Below are 21,481 nucleotides of genomic sequence, written 5' to 3' on the forward strand. Positions count from 1 at the left end.
GGATTGAGCTTAGATTGCAAATTGTATTTTGATTATCATTGATGAGCTGGGGATATGACTTGAAGTAAGGTTTTTATAGGAGAGATGATGGCACTGACTACCTACTAGGTACGTAACGTATTGTTAGTAAATGCAGCCTCCCTCTCGCATGACGAATAATGCGTCCACATAAATAATGCCTAGCCGGCCGGCACAGCTTGAAGAGCGTCGCCAGGTATGCCCTTGTGGTTGACGCGAAGAACCAGATCGTTTGCAGGGGTAGCCCATGTATCTGGGAAGGTGGCGTATCTGCCTACCTACTTAAGTACCTAGAAAGGTAGGCATATCCCTATTCTTTTTCAGAATTGGCTTTACTTGACGTCTTGTGTATAGAGCATCTTGTTGAAGATCGGCGAGGTGGTGGAATTGTGTCGAGTACCTCTGCATCTACGTCCGAGCCGTCAACCTACTTGTACCTGCGCATCCAGTAGATCGTCTGTTATGCGCAATCACATGGAGAGCTATCGTTATATGCCGGTTAGGGTCAAGAATTGACGATTTCTCGCGTTGCAGGGTTAATATCGTGGTTGAGAGCGTTGGCATGCCTCTCGCTGTCTTTTACGCCGGTGCTTTGGAGTCATGAATGAGCATGTACGAGATACTATCTACTTAGATGTATTCTATGAAGAAATTCAACGAGTTGCGGCTGAATGAACTTGAGCACGGAAGTGCATTCCTAGAAGACTATGTGATAATCCGAGCCAACAGAAATGTTACATTTATGATTTTCGCTTTCAGTGTGATTGATTATCATCCAGAGACTTGAAAAGACATGCCAGTTCATCTCCAACAAGACACAACATCTCATCTTCATTCCAAGTTTACATGCAGCTATCCCAATCACAACACAAAGCATTGTCTACATTCTTGGGCAAGATATGCTTAAATTTGTTCCTATACGTTTATTTTCTGTAACCAATTCCCCAACCTCGAGCAAGTCAAGGTAAATGGCTGGGCGACTGCCTGGATGATACTAGCTCTTCATATCCTGGTGTATTTAATTCAATAGCAACACATGCCAATCCCGCTGACTCTTGCGGGCTATATGCCCTTGACTCTAGATTTCATTCCAGCATCGGTAATATGCCTCATGGTTCGTGGTTCCTTGGTGTGTGTCAAATCTATGCCGTCGCTGATAATGTTACGTTTGTCTTCCCGGGAAAGAAGAGGACGGCAGCCACATCTTTCGCTCGTCAATGCAAAAGACTTGGAGTCTTTGTGCAAGTGAGAGTATCATGGACAATTCTCACGCGAGCATAATTGTGAAACACACTGCTGTCCAAACAGAGCGGTCACAGCTCTTCTTCCTCGTCCACCTTGGATGGTGGTGTTGTCGTTGTCGTTGTAGACGTTGTAGCTGGCGCAGACGTTACAGAGACAGCGGCATCTAGGGCCGCACTCAGACTTTGTGTCGTGCTCAGTTTCTCTCCCGTGTTCGTGACGTCCACACTGGGTCGAGCCTTCTTCAGTGGACTCCCAATGAGAGCGTCTACGGGTACATCGCTCCCACTTTGGACAAAACTAGGTGGTTGAAGGCTCGGCGGTACCTGAGGCACTGGACTGTCTTCGGCCTGGCCTCGCTGAGAGGTCTCTGGAGTTGAGTGGCTGTCTGGATCAGCCGAATGCGCCCGCTTGAGCTGTGTCTCTCTGTTAGTGAACAGCGTTCAAGATACAAAGCAAAAAAAGGGCATTCCGCAATACACCTACACGAATACGATTGACACCATCTGCAAGTTCACCTCCAAACTTGGAGTCCTCAGAAGCTTCCTTCTCTTCGCCATCTTTGTCATCATCATCCATCTTATTAAGGTTATCCGTGCTGTCATCGTCGTCGTCGTCGTCATCGTCACTATCTTCAGCAATATTTCCGTTACTCTTCTTTCGTGCCTTTCTTCGCCTGGTCGTTTCAGTGGTCTGATCACGGAATGCAGAGAACCCAACCGTCCCGCCAGCCTTGAGGGGCCCTAGATTGGAGAAGTCTAATTGACCAGACCGTCTTTTAGCGGAACCGGGGGTGGCTTGAGGGTTCTTTGAAGACTGCACGACGCCGATTTTTTGCAATTGCCCTAGTAAAGCACAACTGTTAGTCCGTCGGGAAAGAGACGCAAATTAGAAGTGAGAAAACGTACTGTCACCTCTGTAAAAGAAGGTGAACACCGCATAAGGTCTATCGGGGCCATCTATTCCCGTCACCGTCTGAGTACTAATCGTCTTGGGATCGAGTGTTTTCGGTTTGGCAAAGCTCGTGGTGTGCTCAACATCGGCGCCGACGTTTTCACCGTTCCCAGTTTCCTCATCGCCGTCGTGAGCGTCAAACTGAGGGGAATATTCGCCCTTTTTTATTTCACCAGAGGCCAGGACTCGGAACATGGCCACCTTGATCTGGCCCGTTGCCTCGGGGGGTTCGTCGTCATCATCGGACCACGAATCGGAATCAAATACTGCCTCGATTGGTGAAGCATCGTCCGCACCGTACCGCAAAGTATCCTTTTGGCCACCAGAGGTATCCGTGCCTGTACCTGCTTCCTGTACCAGCGTCTGTCGCCGCCTTCGTTTTTCAAACTTTTGGCGGCGCTTCTCCAGCTTCTCTGCAGCGTCATGGCCTTGTAGATCAAGCCCGTTCAGCCAACGCTCCAAGCCAACCTCGCGGAATAAGAACTCTCGTTCGGCCAGTCCACCGCCTTCGGCATCAGGAACTTGGACCCAACGACTATTCACCCACGTCTCCTCGCCTGGCCGTAGGAGAGTGGCGACTTCCTCTTTGGCTCGGCCATCAAAGTAAATATAGGCGGCAATCGTCTCGTTCTCCGAGTTCGTCATGGGAATATACGGGTTCACCATGCCACCAAATTTGGGTCGGTCGCGGCCAGAAGCAGGTTGGAGGCTGCCCACATACTGAGGCTTGGGATACGGATTGCTGTCAGTAGGCTTGGGAGCCGAGTACGGAATCGCAAGGCCAGCAGTCAGCAGGGTGATGGAGATGGCAAACTTGGCGGGCTCGGGCTTGTTCGAATCTGCCGTCAGGTTCGGCTGAGGCACGGGGATATAGGTACTGATGCGGGAGACTCTCGACTGCTTCTGCATGCCGTATTCAGGAAGCGGGGCGCCATTTGCGTGAATGCTCACCGCAATGCCCTTGAAGCAGGGCATGGTGGTGGGAGATGACCGACTGCGGGGAGTGTCAACGCGTCTCGACCAGATGCTTCAGATGGTAAGAGACCGGTACGGGCCGGCGGATAGGTCGTTGGGCGTCGTCTTTGCGCGATACGGCTCGCCTCACGGAGGGGAGACGGTGTGAGGCGGTAGAGCTTGGAGTAGTTTAGGATGAGAATTGGAGCTCTGTGAAGATGACCGAGTGGTGACGTTCAGCGTGCAGCCATCCCCAATACAGCACACGACCCGAAAAATGAGCAGGAGGCGGGACGTGCAGCGGCCGTTTGGCGTTGTCGTTTAGTCGAGGAAGAGGACGACGTGGAGTGGTAAAATATGCAAGACGAGGCTGCTGCACCGTAAAACCGTCGGACGCAACGACATGGATTTTGGGGGAGATGTTTAAATATTTGGAGCAGCCAAGGTTGCCGACCCGACTGGAGCAGGAACCAGTTGCAGCCAAAGTCCCAATCAAAGGTCACAGTCACACGCACGCACGCACACACCAGTACGCACACACAGAGAGAGAGAGCAAGAACAGTGCCGGACACGAGCGAACAAACATTCAACGATGCAAATTGGTGGGTGACGACTTCAGGGCTCGCTGGGGGGGCACTGTGGCCTCGACCTGACAGTTGAGCGGTCTGGTGGACAGGGTTGAGCGCTCAGAGGAGCAATGAAGCACTGGAGCATTTAATGTTGGAGCAACGGAGCACTGCACACGCCAGGCAGCTATGAACATTGAAGCCGGCACTGGGAGCTGCCCCTCCAAGAGCGGACCAGTTGAGTCGGCGGCACTGGGCACTGAACTGCCCGAAGGGGGCGGCCCCCGTTGACACTCGCCCGTTTGTCGATTGGGCTCAACAAAGTTGTCAAGTTCTCCTCACTGATGAATGGTGCTCGGAGGTTCTGAGGGTCAGGTCCTGCTCCGGAAGGCGTCTGGTGAGTGGCTAGCTTCGCAGGTACTTACATACTAAGTACTCTAAGTAAGTAAGTACTAAGTACTAAGTACCTAGGTACCTAACGCTGTGTAAGTAAGTATGCACTTGAACCTACAGTCTCTGGCAGAATATTATGTGTAGCCCATCAAAAGTCCTGTAGCTTGTACACGAATGTACTCTGGTATATCATGGTATCGAACGCGATGCCAGGTACTGATCTGGTCGAATACTTGCAACGAATTGCCCAAGCGCAGTGGGACTGGCACTGCAGGTCTGGTGTCTGGCCCAATCCCGCTCCAAGCCCCTCCAACGCAAGTCTCAGAACTCGACGGACCACCATCCCATTGATCCGGCAGTGCGGCTCGATCCGCTGGCTGTTGCTTGCTTTGACCGGCTCCGAGGCCCGTCTGTTTGGTGACCCCGTATCAAACTTGTGATTGGCTGCACTGAGAACGTTGGGCTTCACCTTCACAGGAACCAGCTCGTAATGGTCTCTGTGTCTAGCCCCAGCTTTCAAAGAAGAATTGAAAAAGAGAGAAAGCAAAGAAACAAAGCGAAATCCTGCATCAAAAAACAAGGCATGAGTTAAACTCTACCCGTGGTTCACACCCTGTGAACACGAACGCATAAAAGAAAACGAAAGAAAGCCAGCATACAGACTATCACTAGGGCTGAAACTACTTTAAAACAGAAAGCTAAGGGTATCATACAAACTTTCTAAACCATATAAAAGTAGGCGTGCCATCAATCATTCCAACGCATCTCGAGAAGCTCGTCGTCGAAGGCTCTCACTGCCTTCCTCTTTGTAACTCGTCCCAATTCCCGAATCGCCCCTACTTCCACTTCCATCGACAATATTCCCATCGTCAAAGCCATCTTCATCATCCGCTTCCGCCTCGCCCATTGGTATATTATATATCAATCTTCTTTGCGGCTCTTCATCTTCCTCCTCCTTTTTGATTTCAGGCTCTCTCTGTATTCTTGCGTATCTTGCATGAGCAACAGGCCCCGCAGTGCGGTCAGGATGGTCATCATGCTCGTCATCTATGTCGTCCCCCTCGCCATCTCGGAAGGTAATGCCCATGTTTCTCCCATCCTGGGGTGTCGTGGTTGCGCTCCATATAGCCCAAGCCAAACACATGAAAAGAACCTCGCAAACCCAAAACAAGAATGTGAATGTCATGTATGTGATCAACCGATAATGAAACATCAACCATCGTAGTCCCCGTAGTTGTGCCGTCAGGGTCAGCGAGGCGCTGTAAATTTGTATATCCTGTCCGGCTTCAATCTCGATAAACGCGGCTGTTGGCTGCAGCGCGCTTTTGTCAAAGCTAACTCGCTCAGCAAGCTCAACTGTAAGACTACGAGCCTGTGAACGCGGCAACAGAAGATAATAGCCCATGAAGAGAACACGCTTGGCCACCGAAAGAATAGGATCTTCGTACGGCATCAATGCGGATCGGCGGGCCTTGAAGAGCACTTTTTTGGCCTCGAGGTAGTGTCGGTCATCGAGAGTCTTTCGTCCGTTCGAGTCAGATTTGTAGTCGTTGACGGAATCTTTGACCAGATACAGGGACACCATGAAGTTTCCTCGTTCGGTATTGGGCGGCGATCGTGGCATGGACAAGCTTAGCGAAATATCATAGTCTTGCTGTAGCTTCGGGGAAGGATATGTAAGTGGCGCGACTCCGTACGGATTTGTTCCTGATCTGTGACGGCCATTATATCAGCCCCAGTCGGTGCATTTTCAACCGTCCCCTCGACAAATGGGCGCGACATACTGGTATTGGAGATACAGTGGCGTTGTAATAAACTGATCGGGCACAAAGTTCTGGAAGAAAAGGGCCGTTGCGAGTGACGCCAGACCAAACAGTGTCACTGCACTCGAAACCAGAAGCGCTACATTCACGGCAGCCCTCTGTGCCGGTTTCGAGGTAATCACTCGCGCTGTCTCTTCAAGGGTTTCCTAAGAAGGTGTTACTTTAGCATCATGACGCGCCGAAGATCAGGACAGCCAAGAGAAACAAACGGTCGTACCATGGTGATTGCGAGAGCGCCCCTAATCTAGAGACACAACCAAGTGGTTTTCGGAGCAATACGATGCGGAAGAGGAGTTCACCATCGAGGGTCGAATTTGCCAACCTGGGACTGGATTGTTGAACTCGAAGCATTGGCATGTGTCTTGGTGGGCCAAGAAGCTGAGCTCATGACTGAAATGGGCAAGTGGCGCCGCGCTGGGCTTCATTGAGTCACCTGAGGGGATGCAACACTGAGCGCCCAAAGTCTCTCCGATCCCAGAGCCCAAGGATGTCCACGAGGATATCAAGAATCCTAGGTAGATTAGGTTTACGGCTCCTAGGGGCGGCCTCGATATTTCTTTTTTATTCTCTGGGTTGGCAGCGGAGGCTGTATAAGGGCTGTGCCGTGTTTACGCATAGTAACGGGATGCATGCCTACGGACTGCAAGCTTATCCGCCTGATGCCAAGTTTGTTGGTGTTGTTGCGTTTGGAATACGGCGTTGACGTCGAATGTGGTCGGGGCTACTGTTGTTTATCACTTGATAGAGGAGAAAGTTGGTATTTCAGAGAATTATCAGTTCGACTTTGACAAGGCGTACGTTTTACGATTGAGCGGTCAGGGCTAGGAATACTTGCTCGCAGGACACACATGGGAAGACAAAATCAAGGCCATCAGCGGCGACATCAAGGACCTCGTGAATAAGGTTTATCGTAATCGCCCGGACACTACGGTCCCTCCGTCCTTCAAGATCAGCGAACCTGGGGGATCCTACAATAAGACAGGCTGCGGCACATTTACATTCCGCGACCAAGCTCATCTTGACAAGCTTGACAAGATTCTTGTGGCCTATCAACCCGAGTTGGCGTTTTACACCACGCTTCTAGAGACTACACTGGGCCGTGGTGGTTACTGTGCCGTTGAATCCTATTCTGTTCAGCCGGTGCCATCCGGCCCAATTCAAGCGTGGCATGGACGGCAAAGTCGCTGCGCTACAGATTGCGTGGGCGAGCCGGATGGGCAGCATGCATCAAGGCTTCACAATCTTGAACAGAGTGTCTGACGAGGAGTCTCGAAGCAAGTAAAAGCGGTAGTCCTATCAATTGTCTCTAATTAGCAAGGAGGCTTGGGCAAAGTTTGCGGAAATTAATAGATGAGATAATTTCAAGTCAGACTGTTGAGCTTGATAAATTGAAAATCAACATGAAAATTCAGTTGGCCGTTCTTAAGAAGAATGTGTCATCATACAAGGCAGAGGCTGCCAGCAATGGGTCAAAGGGAGCAAGGTGCAGCAAAATAAAATGCAAAGACTGGAGTATGCTTACCATGGGATGAAGCGGTTTGGATACCATTTAAGCGGTGCGTAGCGCCTGAACATGTCAATTAGAACTCATTGTTCACATGTTCAAGGCGTTTTCCTGGAACTGTTGTGCTTCATTGAAGAAGAAGGAGAAAAGTCAACAAATTTATGGAGGACAGACGAAGCAGCAATTTTTCAATGGGGCAGGAAGCAAGCATGCTCGGATAAATGCACGGCCCCCTTAAGCGAGCCATCCCGCCATTCGTTTGTCGGGTCATATTGTGAAAGCAAGGCGCTGGGCTGCAGCACAACAGCGCGTCAGCCTGCAAGACATGCCCCGCGCTTAATAAGTCAAATGAGCAAATCTGCACTGTGCCCCTCAACCCCCACTACCACCCGATACTGGTGTTGTTGATTCTCACCTTGGACACATCTTGCGATCAACCCAACAATCTGATTTTCTCAGCCTCTCTGGTTTCTTTCTAGCTTCTCGTCTTTGTCACTTAGTCTCTGGTAGCGGCTCATTTGGCCCAACCATCCTTTAAAATGGCCACCAGTAAGCCTTTCCCTTTGCCCTTGTGTCGTGAGAGGGGAAAAAAACAGGGAAGCAAACCAACATGTTGGCTAACCACTCAACGCTAGACTTCGAAGACATTGCTAGTATGTGGGATAATAGCATGCTTTTGTGGCGCGCTTCCGATTAATCCCCCTTCGGATCTGACCTTTTGGTGTAGAGCAATTTATTGAATTCTACTACAACACCTTCGACACCGACCGCAAAGGCCTGGCTTCTCTCTACGTGAGCTACTGTTGCGCGAATATAACAACAACGGCCAGGCGCTAACGCATCTCCATAGCGTGAAAATTCCATGCTCACTTTTGAGTCAGCCTCTTCCCTCGGAGCCAACAGCATCGTCGAGAAGCTTGCCGTATGCGACAGTCCTCAGCTCTCCGATATCAGACAGGATATTAGCGCTAACCAATGACTCAGGGTCTTCCCTTCCAAAAAGTCAAGCACCAGGTTTCGACCCTCGATGCCCAGCCCTCCAACAGCGATGGAGGCATCATCATTCTTGTCACTGGACAGCTCCTGGTATGAAACAACCAAAAACAACCACACCGAGGGGTCAAGAGCACATTTCGATGGTTACGATTAACACACGTAACAGGTCGATGAGGAGCAGCGCCCCATGAACTACACCCAGTCCTTCCAGCTTAGCCGCGATGCCAGCGGCCAGTACTACGTCTATAACGACATCTTCAAGCTGGTTTACGGTTAAATCTTTTCGAGGACCGATATGAGAGGACCCCTCGTCGTTGACATGATGTTATTGTTAGGCGGGGAGCCGGCTTGTTACGAAGTGCGGATTTGAGGGGCCAGGATGCATACGGAGCGAGATACTTGATCAAGATGCTTGGTTGGCTTAGACGAACAATCTTCTCAATTTTTCCGGCTGCAGCCGCTTGGACCAGCCATATAAGCAAGTCTCAATATAATCAACCAATCTATGCCATGTACGCGCCTTGTATGGTTGTAAATGATGTAGTATATTGACATGTTTCTCAAATGTTCTTTGTGGCCTCGTCCTGGGAGAAATCAGAACCCTTCGACAAGTTGACTTGACGGGCCTATCAAATGATGTATACGGGCTCTGCAAGTGTATTGCCGGCTATGCGTGAGACAATGGACAGCCGCGACGCCATGTTTGAGACAGTGACCACTTCTGCGAAGAACCGTTTCAGTCCTCCATTAGGGAATGGTCGGAGCTACTAGGTCGGTTTGGAACCCCAGAGGGTAAATCATGGCCCCAATTGCACTGGAAGCCCTCAGTCTGTCCTACTTGGTGTCTGCCGCCTCACTTCATGTTAAGGTACCACAACCAAAGTACTAGGTACGGAGTAGGCTTCATGCATCTGGTCACAGGATCGACGCCCAGCTATATTGCTAGATGTGTTGATTTCGGTTCGAAAATGACATACACGTAGCACGAAAATATGCAAGTCGCGCACGCAGCCTTGGCATTCAACATGGTTAAGCAAGTCAACCGGTGTGATATGGTGTACACTATACAGGGCCCAGACTCCAGATCCCTCGAATCAGTACTCCGTAGCACAGTGAGCAACGCGCCGGATTGCACGGTGAATCGAAGTCTTTTTTGGTGTCGGCCACAGTATCTCCGCGCATATGTGTCTACTGGTGCAGGGCGGGGAGGGTGAAGGCGGTACAAAGCGGGTACAAGGCAAGTATAACGTTGCCGGGGCAATTATGTCATGGCGTGTTGACGGGCACTTTGTCGCCCAACACCGAAGAAACATTGCAGCTGTGAACAATGAACCCTGCAAATGCTCGTTACTGGTGCCCAACTTCACACACGACGCTCCGATGACTGCCAATGACCGCCAGAAACCGGGCGCAAGTTTTGCATTTAAACCCAGGAACAACATTGCCTCCTGGGGAAAGCCCGACTTCCCCAACTCCTCCTCCCGGCCTCCAGCACAAACCAGTGCTGCCAGAGCGTCTGCAAGCAAAGACAGTTTCGAATCAGATCCGGCGCTTCGAGATATAGGCGCCATGGTCAACGAACGACAGCCTCCGAAGGAGGGCCAGCCTTCTCATACCAAGAGAGAACAGTCTCCAGACGACTTCGATGCAGTTTTTGATCAACTACACCGCGGATTCGGGTCTGTCAAGTCCCAGCATACGCAGGGCATGGATCCGTTAAGCCTTGCAAGCAACGCCAGTACCGGCCACCCTACATTTGGTCATCCTACGAAAATGGTATCGTCTCGTAAGCAGAAGGCGGACGTTTTCATCCACCAAAAGAGCCGTCCGGAGCATCACCTTGGAGGCACCAAGATGTCTGGTCCCAGACCACCAGTATATCAAGATCGCAAGCCTCCTGCGATGCCCATCTTCGAGTCCAACGGCCCGTCAAAGTCGAGGGCTACCTATTCTGACGAAATATTCTACACCGATCCGAAGAAGGCGAACGAAGATCTCAAAGCTCTATTGGAAGGTGGAATGGAGGACGACGACGAAGAAGAACCAGAAGATGCTGCAGCCTCACAGCCGTCGCAACCACAGCCAAAAGGCTCCCAAAGCCAACATCAAACCCAAGGTGAAGGAATACCGTCTCCAACACAAAAGGTCAAAAAAGGAAGTCCTATCGGCAAGGATGGTACCGTCAACGGCCTCAAGGTGAAACTATTGCCCCATCAAGTCGAGGGTGTGGAGTGGATGAGAGGCCGTGAGCTTGGTCCCGTGAAGCGTGGTAAGGTGCCCAAAGGCGGGCTTCTTGCCGACGATATGGGACTGGGAAAGACACTGCAGAGTGTGTCACTCATCATCACTAACCAAAAGCCTCGAAAGGACAGCACTGGATGGAAGAAACATTTTGGGGGCCTCGAAAAAACGACACTGGTCGTCGCCCCTCTCGCCCTCATTCGGCAATGGGAGCACGAAATCAAGGACAAGGTTGAGAAATCCCACGGTCTCAAGGTTCTGGTTCACCATGGGCCTCAGAGAACAAAGGACTTCAAACAGCTGGCTTTGTACGACGTCGTCGTCACCACCTTCCAGATCCTTGTTTCAGAGCATGGCGCCTCGTCGGATGCCGAAAATGGTGTGAAAGCAGGCTGCTTTGGACTACGGTGGTGGCGAGTCATTCTGGACGAGGCTCATAGCATCAAGAATCGCAATGCCAAGGCTACCAAGGCATGTTGTGCATTGCGTTCAGAATATCGCTGGTGTCTGTCCGGAACTCCAATGCAGAACAATCTGGATGAGCTCCAGTCATTGATCAAATTCCTCCGTATTAGTCCTTACGACGACCTAAAGCAGTGGAGGGAGCACATCGACCAGCCCATGAAGAATGGCAGAGGTCACATTGCCATTCGCCGACTACACAGTCTTCTGCGCTGTTTCATGAAGAGACGCACCAAGGAGATTTTGAAGAAAGAAGGTGCTTTGAACCCTGGTGGCAAACCAAGCGCTGCTGGCGAGGCTTCGACAACGGGTTTCAAACACACGGAGCGTAAAGTGGTCACTGTCTCTGCTAAGATGCCTCCTGCTGAGCGAAAATTCTATGACCGGCTCGAGGCTCGTGCGGATAAAAGCATGGAGGTGATGATACAAAACAAACTCAGCTACGCAAACGCCTTTACCCTCCTACTGCGGCTTCGTCAAGCCTGCAATCATCCCAAACTGGTGGAGGGTAAGCTGGAAAAGGATAAGGACGCCCTTTCCACCGGTTCCAGTCAAAAGTCGCAGGATATCGATCTGAATGCTGTTGTAGATATGTTCGCGGGCATGGGTATTGTGACGAAGACGTGCTCAATATGTGGCAGGGAACTGACTTTGGATGATACTACGCTGGGTCGGGAGAATTGTGCCGAATGCCATGATGATTTGGAGTATTTCAAGAACAATGAGGAGCTACACACGAAGAAGCCAAAGAGATCGACAAGAAAGAGGAGCAAGAAGTCAAAAGGAAAGAAGGCAGCCAAGGCCAAGGGCGATGAAGAAGAGCGACCAAGACTCCGAACCCGCAGGCCACGAAACAGAAATGCCATCATAGACAGTGATGATGAAGAAGAAGGTGACGGAAGTTGGCTTGTACCTGACGGCGAGCGCGGCAACGTGCATTTGGGCAAGGCCGGAGGCGAAGAAGATGAAAATGCAGAGGGTGGTGGTGACTGGATTGGAACAGAAGATTCAGAGGATGATGCAGACGATAAGGATCAAAGCAATCTGAGTAGCTTTGTTGTTGAGGATGAGACGGCCAAGAAGGAGGATGGTTATCAGTCCGTTGACGAAGCCGCTCAGGACGACTCACTCCTATCCGTGGATGCTTTAACACAAGCAATGGCTTCACAAACGCTAGAGGACAAGAAACCAAAGCCCGAGGCTTCTACATCGAATGCTGGATCTAATTCTGAAGAGGATGACGATTCTGAGTCTGATGTATCAGAGTCAGAACCATACTCCTCTGAAGACGATGAAGATAATGGCGGGTGGCTCCGCTCCGGCAAGCAAACGCAAGTCCTCGCATCAGCCAAAATCCGCGAGGTGACCAAGATTCTTCACGCCGAAGCCAAGGAACACAAGTTCATCGTCTTTTCCCAATTCACATCCATGCTGGATCTTGTCGAGCCATTTCTTGACAAAGACGGCTTCGAATACGCGCGCTACGACGGCAGCATGAAGAATGATGATCGCGAAGAGAGTCTCCGCCGACTACGCGAAGACCAGAGTACGAGAGTTCTACTCTGCAGTTTGAAGTGCGGCAGCCTAGGGTTGAACTTGACGGCCGCTACGCGGGTTATTATTGTTGAACCATTCTGGAATCCGGTAGGTTTTCTTTCTTTTTCTTTTTCTTTTTCTTTTCTTTTTTTTTTTTTTTTGGCCAATACGACACCCCAGGAATGCCGAAAGAGACTACATGCCTTCCCTTGTGATCCGAAAGAGGCTGACATTTGGCACTAGTTCGTCGAAGAGCAAGCAATCGACCGTGTCCACCGCCTCACACAAACCGTTGATGTGGTTGTGTACAAACTCACCGTGGCTGATACCGTTGAGGAGCGAATTATTGACCTGCAGAATAAAAAGCGCGAGTTGGCGGAACAGACGATCGAGGGCGGCGCCAAGAAGGAGGCCATGAAGCTGGGTATCAATGAGATTATTGACTTGTTCAAGCCTGGCGGGCACCATCAGGACGTGCAGCCAGGGCCATTGGAGGACAGGAGGAAGGCTACCGGCGAGCGTGCAGGCAGAGGCTTGTTGGGGCGGAAGCCTGTCAGGGAGGAGAGTGCCGTGTTTGGGAGGAGGTGGTGATTTCCAGGGGCTTTGTTTGATGTCTGCATGATGATTATGATAAGACTACGTGGGGAGGGCTCTCTAGGTTTTGACATGCTTTTACGACCTGGTATCTGTCTTGGATGGCTCTACAACTTTGTGGTCTGGTATCTGTAGACGGGCTGTAATTCGTATTGTTTTCTTTCACTAGGAGGCGGGACAGGCGCGGTTTTTGACAAAGGAAATGGACATGGATGGCATTGGCGGGCGTGGCGCCCGAGCTCTGATTCTTCGATAGACTGTCGATAATTCCACTTCGTTTGCAGCTGCAATCTACACTTGGTACTTTCAAATCTGACATGAAATTACAGAGTCAACATCATATCACATTAACTAGCTACACCAGCCGGCCCCTTCTTCTCCCCATACAGACACCTAGTACGGATTCCCCTGCCTATAATAGTCATTCGGTGACGTTCCATCGCCAGGCGGCACGTACGGCTTATACTGCGGCTGTGAGGGGTGAGTCTCCGGTGCTGCCTGGCTAGGCAGTCCGTGACGAGCATCGTACGCCGCAGCGCCACCGGGCTGCAGCGGCGCGGGGGACATGGAGTTCGGCGGAGGCGGCGCTTGGCCCGTCGGCGCTGGTGGAGGAGCCTGCTCGGGCTGGTTGTAGGAATGGTACGGCTGTTGCCCGAAGGGTGCGGGATTGGGGTTGTGCGGTGCAATGGGGGAGTCGTAGACCGAGGTGGCGAGTTCCTGTGCGCCGTACGTGCTTTGTGGTCGTTGCTGGCTGGGCATTTGGGAGTAAGGAGCGGCGTTTTGCTGAGGAGGCTGCGGGGAGTAGGGCGTGAAGGACTGCGGAGGAGGTGAGGATGGGTTGACGGGTGCCGGCTGCTTCCCGGAGGGTGGTCCAAGGCTGGGCGTGTCATCTCTTGGCGGGTATTGCTGAGGCTGCTGTTGCTGAGGTTGGGCGCCGGGAGCCTGGGATGGCACTTCTGCTCCGGCGACGTAGAAGGGAGCCGGATTGCCTTGCGACTGGAAGTTGTTGGGGGCTGGAGAGCTGGCTTGATAGTGAGGGTGGTCTGGGAACGTTAGTTGAAGGTATTGCTACTGTTGAGGAAGTCCGAGGTTGCATACCGGATGGGGGTGCTTGGTTGTAGTAAGGATCCTGAGGCGGCTGTCCCTGAGGGTATCCGCCACCAGGATAGCCTTGGCCTGGAGCGGCCGGACGCATGGCGTACTGCTGGTAGCTGTGTTGAGGAGGATGAGACATGGACGACTCCAACAGAGCTTCATAGTCTCTTCGAGCCTTGATGAACTTTTCGTTGAGCTGGGTAAAATCATCTATAAATCATGGTTAACTATGCGTCCTTGACAAGAGATGAAAGCACGAGTGCTTACCCTTCTTCTGTGAGTACTTTTCGATGAGCTTAATGAGCTTTGGTCGGATAGCCAGAGTCTGGTGGTATAGTTTCTGTGCTCGGGTTAACATAATGACGGACACCCGCGGCACGTGTAGACAGAGCAAACTGACCGAGATCTCTTCATTGTCCTCCTCTCGGGGAGCCGTATTCGACGCGCTCAACAAGGTAAGCAGCTTTTCCACGTTCTTGATCTCAGCAAACACCTCAGCTTCCATCTGCGCTTCTCTCTGCAGTTCATCGGGAGTAGGGTCCGTCAATTTTTCCACATAATTCAGTGGGAAGATTCCCGTGTTTCCCTTGAGAGAGCCCCGCCACCAATCCTTGTACACACTTTCCAGAACTGCAATCACATCTCCCTTCTTGAACTCGAGCTCGCCAGCCTCGGACGGCACGAAGTCGTACAAGGCTCGCACTCTGCTTACGGTTGCAGCCGTGGTGCCAGCAGAAACAGCCGGAACGGGCGCGGATTCTTGCTGGTTGGTACCGCTGCTCTGCGTACTGGGCCCGGCCTGCGCTGTTGCCTTCTTTCGCTCCTCGTCCTGCAAGCTGAGCTTCAAAGCCATCTGGAGCTCATCCTCCTCCTTTTGCCTGTCGGCGTCGGTGAGGCCCTGCTTCTGCGGGGCGCTGGGGGCTTGTAATGTCGGGTTGGTCTGCTTGAGGCGATGGTAGGCATCGTTCATGATGCCTAGCTCGGGGTCCCTGCTGAACATGTCGGCCCACTCCTTCATCTTCTCGAGGATCTTGGCCTTGACCTGGGAATGGGTGTTTCGGTCATTCGCCAGCTTGAGAAGCGCGTCGGTAAATGCTCGACTAGAAACTTCGCGGTGCATGGGTTTACCACAGTTCTGGCATAGGGCGTGGGCAAGCTGTTGGGTGGTGCAGGGACAGGTCAGCTGCGAACTCGACCCACGAGACGGCGTCGTCTCCTGTTACGTGGTGATTGTGCAGAAAATCATACCTCCAGGGTGTATAGCTGTACGTTCGCGTTACGGTGTGCAAGGCGTTTAATCATGCTCTGGACGGCCTCCTTGGACCCGTTGGAATCACTGGCGACTTTGTCGCACACCTCGATGATGGCGCCCCAGTCCTCGGAGGTGAGGTTCTCGTCGGTCGCCTTGGCTGTGAGTTACGAAGCAGATGCATGTCAGCTATGGTCCCCAGGGGAGGATTATTGAGGCCAAAGGACCCCGTGTGAAGCTTACCGACGACATCATCAAACGGTCCGGCGGCTTGTGCTCGAAACATGGCGGGAGACGCTGGCTGGTAGGCGATGACGTTGCGAGGCAGCTAATGACTGGTGTCGGCTTGTCCGCTTGGTGGTTGCTGAAGCTCAGCGCCGCCTCGCACCTTGATTTTCTGGTGTCTGTTATAGGGATGCGACCAGTTGTAAAGCAGCACGAGGAATGGATTATACGAGGAGGGTCTGTAGGTGTCGGAGTCGCTTGCTGGTGGTGGAGAGGTTGAAGCGGGCGGGTGCCGGAAGAGAACATTGAACATTGAGCTGCTGTGACGGCATACTTCTAAGTAAGTACCTGGTGTGACTTTAGGCCAGCAGCCATGGGGCCTGGGGCGGGCCTGACGGGTACAGTGTACAGCTTCTTGGCGAAGTGCCCTATCGACGCTAGTATATTTTAATATATCCAAGGCGATAGTCGGGAGCCCTGTGCCAGGTACTCTGGTACTGCCGCCGTCGCCCCCGGCGCCTCTTGCTGCGCTAGCACGACGTCACTCAGTTAGCTGCAGTGTTGGTGCTCCTACACATCAGCTGCTTACTCGCAGGCACGTCAGCCAAGTGGCTCGTCCAGTTCTAGTTGGTCGCTGACGGGTCACTGGTAGCTCCCGAGTCCCAAGTGCTCTCGCACCGTTGACGCCAGCTGGCGGGGGCCGACTCACTCAGCCCGAGCATTTGAACCTTCCATGTCCATGTCTCCCGGATGAACCAGCCCCAAGTTATGCCGTCGCCATTACGTGGTTGCCACGCGCCACTCACTCCACAGGCCTGCGACCGGTTCGCATGATCATGCCTCAACATGCCGTATGCCGTATGCCTCATGTCTCATGCCCCTTACCCATTCATCTTGTTATCCTTGACATTTCTACACATCTTGCGCCACGCAATACAATATGATTACTACTTCTCTTATTATCGCTGTGTAATCTAAGCACCAAGCCCAAGTATAGCATTGTTATAGCCTACCTAGGTAGTTATTGGGTCAGATTGGATCAGACAAAGACCGAAATGCGGAATACTTTGACCAGATTATTTTGCACCCCATCTCTTTTATGTCTTCGTCGCATACTTCTGCCGCGTATGTCTTATCCATGGTAGGCATCTTCGTCTGTATGTTAGTTCTTCATGTCCAACCAATATTTCATCCACGCTATTGCTAATACTTGAAGCCGCACGACCCAAAATGCCGTCTTGGTCCCTATACACTTTCTTTTCCATTCTCATACTTCCACTCATCCGTATATGCGCCTTCCCCTCTGTACGTCATTTATCCAAAAAAAAAAACTCCAATTATAGTCCATTCTGTCCTGAGTCCTTTCAAATCGCCCCTTTCCTCAAATCCCGTTTCCGGACACGAAACCGATTCGGGGATATATATAAATATATATGCTAGCAGAATCCAAAGACGCCAAAATAAAAAACCACGGCACAACATGTGCTCACGCCCGAAAGCATCTGCTTTTAACAGATGAAATCCATTCACCAATGCCAGTTCTTCTTCTGCGCGAATATCCAACGCAACAATGATATATGTTTCTTTTTCATGCGGATGCAAAAATAATGGACGAAATCCAGTTGATCAATATCCGTTTTTACCACCCTCTTCGTGTCGTTCCCCTCGGCTCGAATGCACCCCGTTCGTTGCTTGGGTTGCCCCCGCCTCGTCCTTCTTCTAGGCTTCGTCTGCCTTGCGCGTCCATCTCTGATAGATCAAATACAAGTGGTTCTTCGCCCACTGACTCATCATCCGCTCTTGCCAATCGGCTGAGCGACCCTGTGAAGCTCCCCCGTGACGACTGCGGTGGTGTCGCTTTGGAAGCTGCCCCCATGCCGGCGTACCGACGTCGCGGGAACAGCGATCCTGATTGAACGCTCGAAGGCATCAACCCATCAGGCAAATTATCTTCATTAGACCCACGTTGCATAGCATCGGGTGCAGATGCGTCTGACGGTTGAACATCGGCAGTCGGTCGTAGGCTGCCGGTAATACCTTCACCACCGGTCGCCTCGTCCTCCATTTGCAACTGCCGACCTAACAAGATACTCAGAGTAGGAGGCTCTCTATCGTCGGCCCCGAGGCTGATGCTACGATTCCCGCCGGCAAATGCCAATTCCGTGTCGTCATCTTCAATCACCGCACGGGTCTGCTGGACTGCTGAGCTTGAGCGCCTCTGGTATGATCCTAGGCGAGGCGACAATGGTATATCGATGGCAGTTGTGCCCTCCTGCGTAATAGTGCTTTCTCTGCGTGGTTCTGGCACAGCAGGCTCTTGCCGCCGCCGCCCCCCTCGCGAAGTAATTCTTCCCGTGGCAGTGTAATCAATGATCGAGTTCTCACTCAGTCGAGACGGAATAGCAGGTGTATGAGGGGTATGGGGAGACACGGGTTTTCCAGGAGAAGACGAGGCAGACATGGAGGCTGGAGCAACCATGCCGGGAACGCTCGTCAATTGTCGGCTTGAAGAGCTCGACGACCGTTGCATTTGCATTGACGAGGTCATGGACTCCGTCAGAGCATTATTCGAGTCCCTCATCAAGTGGAACTTGGATAGCTGGGCTACCGTTCGATTCGTCGCCGATTCACCTCGTTTGGTTGGCTCAAAGCTTTTGAGGGTCTTACGGCTATCCAGAGCCTTCAAGAAATCTGAGATGGCATCCTCCTCAGCATGCAATGACCCAGAACTGGTGCCCCCTGTTTCCGCCAGTAAGCCAGATCCCGGTTGAGCGACGGAAGACGCTAGGCTCTGTCGTCCGCTACTGTTTTGTTCGTCGTCCCCAGCTCGGCCTATGGACATACGCCCTCGTCTATGTGTAAAGCTGCTGCTGTATCGACCGGTGGACGCCGGCCTAGGCGAACCAACCGTCGGTGTTTCAACAGATGTCGAGGGTGGCCCACCACGGAGGGAGGCGGGCATCCCTGCCGTCAATGAACTCCTATTGCGAGGTTGTGAGCTTATGGGAAAATTCACGGGGCGACTCTGTGAATGTGCCGACGAAGGAGATTCGGGCTCCAGTTGTCGTGGAACCGGTGATCCGGAAAGTGATCCGGCTTTGAAAGGTTGAAAGGATATGGACGTTCTCCTGCTTGAGCTCTCCCCGGGTCGACTGGCCATTGCCCGAGGGGTTGAAATGCGGCCTGATATGGGCAAAGAGCTAGGGGCAACTTCAGTCCCAGCGCCCCTGGGTAAGGACGCCGGTGGAGAGCTAGTATCCGAGCCAGGAACTTTGATGGATCTGAGTGCTGATAAAGGACTTGTTCCCAATGGGCCGTCACCGTGGAATGTTGACAAGCTTCCATAAGTTTGGTGAAGATCGCTCAGTGCTGTTCCACGGCGATGATCACGTAGCGAACCGACCTCAGCGACCCGGCCATGCGCTCGGTCGGTCCTCTGTGTGACTGAAGGCTTGAATAAGTTTTCATCGGCCCCCATGAAACGAGAACTTAGTAATGACTCGGAATCATCAATCCGAAAGCCACAGTAGTTACGATAGGTGACAGCGGTGCTGAGACGCCCTACCGGAACCTCAAGGTCGCCAAACACATACTCGGTTACAGGCTCTCGTCGACCATCAATGGGGTGCTTCAATAGACCCGTAGCTAACTTGCCCGGTTCTGAGGTGCGGATTCGGCATCGAGGAGTGAGGGCGGGATGCGATGTCTTGGCCGGGCTTTGGCTTGCAAACTTCCAAGCCGGGAGAAGCTTTGTTGTGATGAAAAGTGAGCGGAAAAAGACAATGGCTTTTTTGTAGATGGTGGGCAGTATTGGGCCAAAGTCATCGGTGAGAAGGGTTCCTGTCGTCTTTAGATCTATACGCCATCGTTCCAGTACGACTTCTGCATTCCTTGACGTTGGAGCAGTGTGATAGCTGCCACTGGATGATTCGGACGAGTTCAGCTGCTCCATTACATCCCAGCGCTTGCCATCATCATCAAGAATGACAAGGCTCTGACTCTCTTTGAGACTTGAAGTGTCGAGGAATATCTCGATTATCAATGGCGGCGGGCGGTGATCTAAGCTCCCGCATGTCTTCCACGTCTTGAGTTCATCCCTGAAGTCATCTATTTCGTCCGTCTCTATTTGGAACTGTTGAACAAAAAAATCAATTAGCAGGGGCCCGGACTTTATTCCAATTCATCAATAACAAAGATACATACCCATTTATTCGTTTTCCTCTGGCCGTTTGCATTACGAGTGGGCTTGACTTTCATTCTCGACTCAAGAATGAGGACGGCGGCTTTGTTGAAGAAGTTCTGGGTGCGATTGTTAGTGACTGAAGACTGACTGACTGACCCAAGGGGATGGTGCCTTGATCGTCGTATGTACGGCACGTAGCACATAGCATCGCACATACCTGGACGATTTGATCCAGCTTCTTGATGGAATCGGCCGGAGGACCCATGGCCGGGTTGTTTTCCACAGCTGGGGACGCCATGGTATCTCTTCCGGAGACATTGGAGCCGGCGCGTTGGCGACTGCTCTGCGCAGCATCTCTGGCGGTGTTGGGTCGGGTCTGGCTGATTTGGTTGATCTGCGGCGACGACGCTGGTGACACAGATGGCCTCGGCGGCGGTCTTGCCTGTTGATGCATGATGGTGTTCAGCTCGAGCTACGAGCAGCTCGGCTTCAGATGGAAGGACTGGCCAGATGGCGAGCACCAGTGCGGAAGATGGACGGGAATCGATTAGGAATGGAACGGTGCATCGGGATGACGCTCTTCCATGGTCAATGGCTGTATGGGTACAGAGCAGCGGCAGTAGTAGTAGTGCAGCGAGACGTCGGGACTGGGAGTGGTGAGAGGCGACGGCCCTGACGGAGGGCTGTATATGGGAAATATATCGACGCTGGCTCTGTGCTGTCGGGCCAGCTGACCAGATGACGATGAATAGATGAGGAGGAGAGGGACGGCCGGGAAGGCGATACCAGAGAGGTGCAAGAAGAGACTCCAGCAGCAGAGGAAAGCCGAGCGATAGTCGTAGCACCAGTTGACCAGTGCCAGAGGCAGAAGAGGCACGAGTGCTGTTAGCCACGAGTGCCTGCACGAGTAGCAGCACGAGGAGCTCAATCCACACCCCACAAACTGGGCCAGGCAGTTGACAAGCCGGGGGTGCGCCAGTGGTCAACTGGCACCAGCTGGGTCGAGTTGACGGGTCCGTGATTGATGGCGATCCGCAACTTGGAAGGCACCTAGAAGATAGCACGGAGGATTGGCGAGCCAGGGAGTACGGAGGATGGAGCACTGACATCGAGTCCTAGTGGCGCCAGGCATTCCTAGCACAAGCTACTTAAGTACTTCAGTACTTGAGACGGAGCCAATCTTGCTAAGGACGTACTTGGGTGCCGGCAGCGCGATTGCGGGTAGAGTTTGCTGGTGCCTCGTTCTACGTTATCTCGACTCCAACTCTGTCAAGCATCTGGTGTGTACGGAGTACTCAAGGACGGAGGACTGAGTACTTGAACCTATCTGGGTAACTCGATGCTTACTGCGGTACTCGGTGCCGGTGTACCTATACCTCTTGCACTCACGCCAGATACCTGCATATTACCTGGTAGTTTTCCGTGGGTGTCACAGCGCGACATCTG

The 21,481-nt window shown here is 52.2% G+C and overlaps 6 protein-coding genes across 6 annotated transcripts; 2 read left to right on the top strand and 4 right to left on the bottom strand.

Moving 5' to 3' along the window:
- Positions 1-1,331: 1,331 nt before the first annotated feature.
- On the bottom strand, positions 1,332-3,189 carry G6M90_00g039350 (uncharacterized protein; the record flags this gene model as incomplete). The annotated part of the gene is made up of 3 exons (XM_014691803.1): positions 1,332-1,676; positions 1,747-2,105; positions 2,169-3,189. 3 exons carry the CDS (start codon positions 3,187-3,189, stop codon positions 1,332-1,334), a joined length of 1,725 nt encoding a protein of 574 aa, XP_014547289.1.
- A 1,689-nt stretch (positions 3,190-4,878) lies between these two features.
- Positions 4,879-6,170, bottom strand: SEI1 (Seipin; the record flags this gene model as incomplete). The annotated part of the gene is made up of 3 exons (XM_014691804.1): positions 4,879-5,839; positions 5,912-6,096; positions 6,168-6,170. The coding sequence occupies 3 exons, from the start codon at positions 6,168-6,170 to the stop codon at positions 4,879-4,881; spliced, it is 1,149 nt and encodes a 382-aa protein (XP_014547290.1).
- A 1,823-nt stretch (positions 6,171-7,993) lies between these two features.
- Positions 7,994-8,727, top strand: ntf2_1 (Nuclear transport factor 2; the record flags this gene model as incomplete). The annotated part of the gene is made up of 6 exons (XM_014691805.2): positions 7,994-8,003; positions 8,090-8,107; positions 8,182-8,246; positions 8,305-8,376; positions 8,439-8,540; positions 8,617-8,727. The coding sequence occupies 6 exons, from the start codon at positions 7,994-7,996 to the stop codon at positions 8,725-8,727; spliced, it is 378 nt and encodes a 125-aa protein (XP_014547291.2).
- Positions 8,728-9,713: 986 nt separating this feature from the next.
- On the top strand, positions 9,714-13,280 carry G6M90_00g039380 (uncharacterized protein; the record flags this gene model as incomplete). The annotated part of the gene is made up of 2 exons (XM_014691806.1): positions 9,714-12,797; positions 12,933-13,280. 2 exons carry the CDS (start codon positions 9,714-9,716, stop codon positions 13,278-13,280), a joined length of 3,432 nt encoding a protein of 1,143 aa, XP_014547292.1.
- A 396-nt stretch (positions 13,281-13,676) lies between these two features.
- hse1 (Class E vacuolar protein-sorting machinery protein hse1) lies at positions 13,677-15,913 on the bottom strand (the record flags this gene model as incomplete). Its single annotated transcript, XM_014691807.1, has 6 exons — positions 13,677-14,326; positions 14,382-14,588; positions 14,646-14,718; positions 14,779-15,534; positions 15,627-15,787; positions 15,871-15,913. 6 exons carry the CDS (start codon positions 15,911-15,913, stop codon positions 13,677-13,679), a joined length of 1,890 nt encoding a protein of 629 aa, XP_014547293.1.
- A 1,578-nt stretch (positions 15,914-17,491) lies between these two features.
- Positions 17,492-20,489, bottom strand: ATG13 (Autophagy-related protein 13; the record flags this gene model as incomplete). The annotated part of the gene is made up of 3 exons (XM_014691808.1): positions 17,492-19,984; positions 20,056-20,151; positions 20,253-20,489. 3 exons carry the CDS (start codon positions 20,487-20,489, stop codon positions 17,492-17,494), a joined length of 2,826 nt encoding a protein of 941 aa, XP_014547294.1.
- Between the last annotated feature and the right edge of the window lie 992 nt (positions 20,490-21,481).

The sequence above is a fragment of the Metarhizium brunneum genome, chromosome 2 (genome assembly GCF_013426205.1).
Source record: "Metarhizium brunneum chromosome 2, complete sequence".
NCBI classification, from domain to species: Eukaryota; Fungi; Ascomycota; class Sordariomycetes; order Hypocreales; family Clavicipitaceae; genus Metarhizium; species Metarhizium brunneum.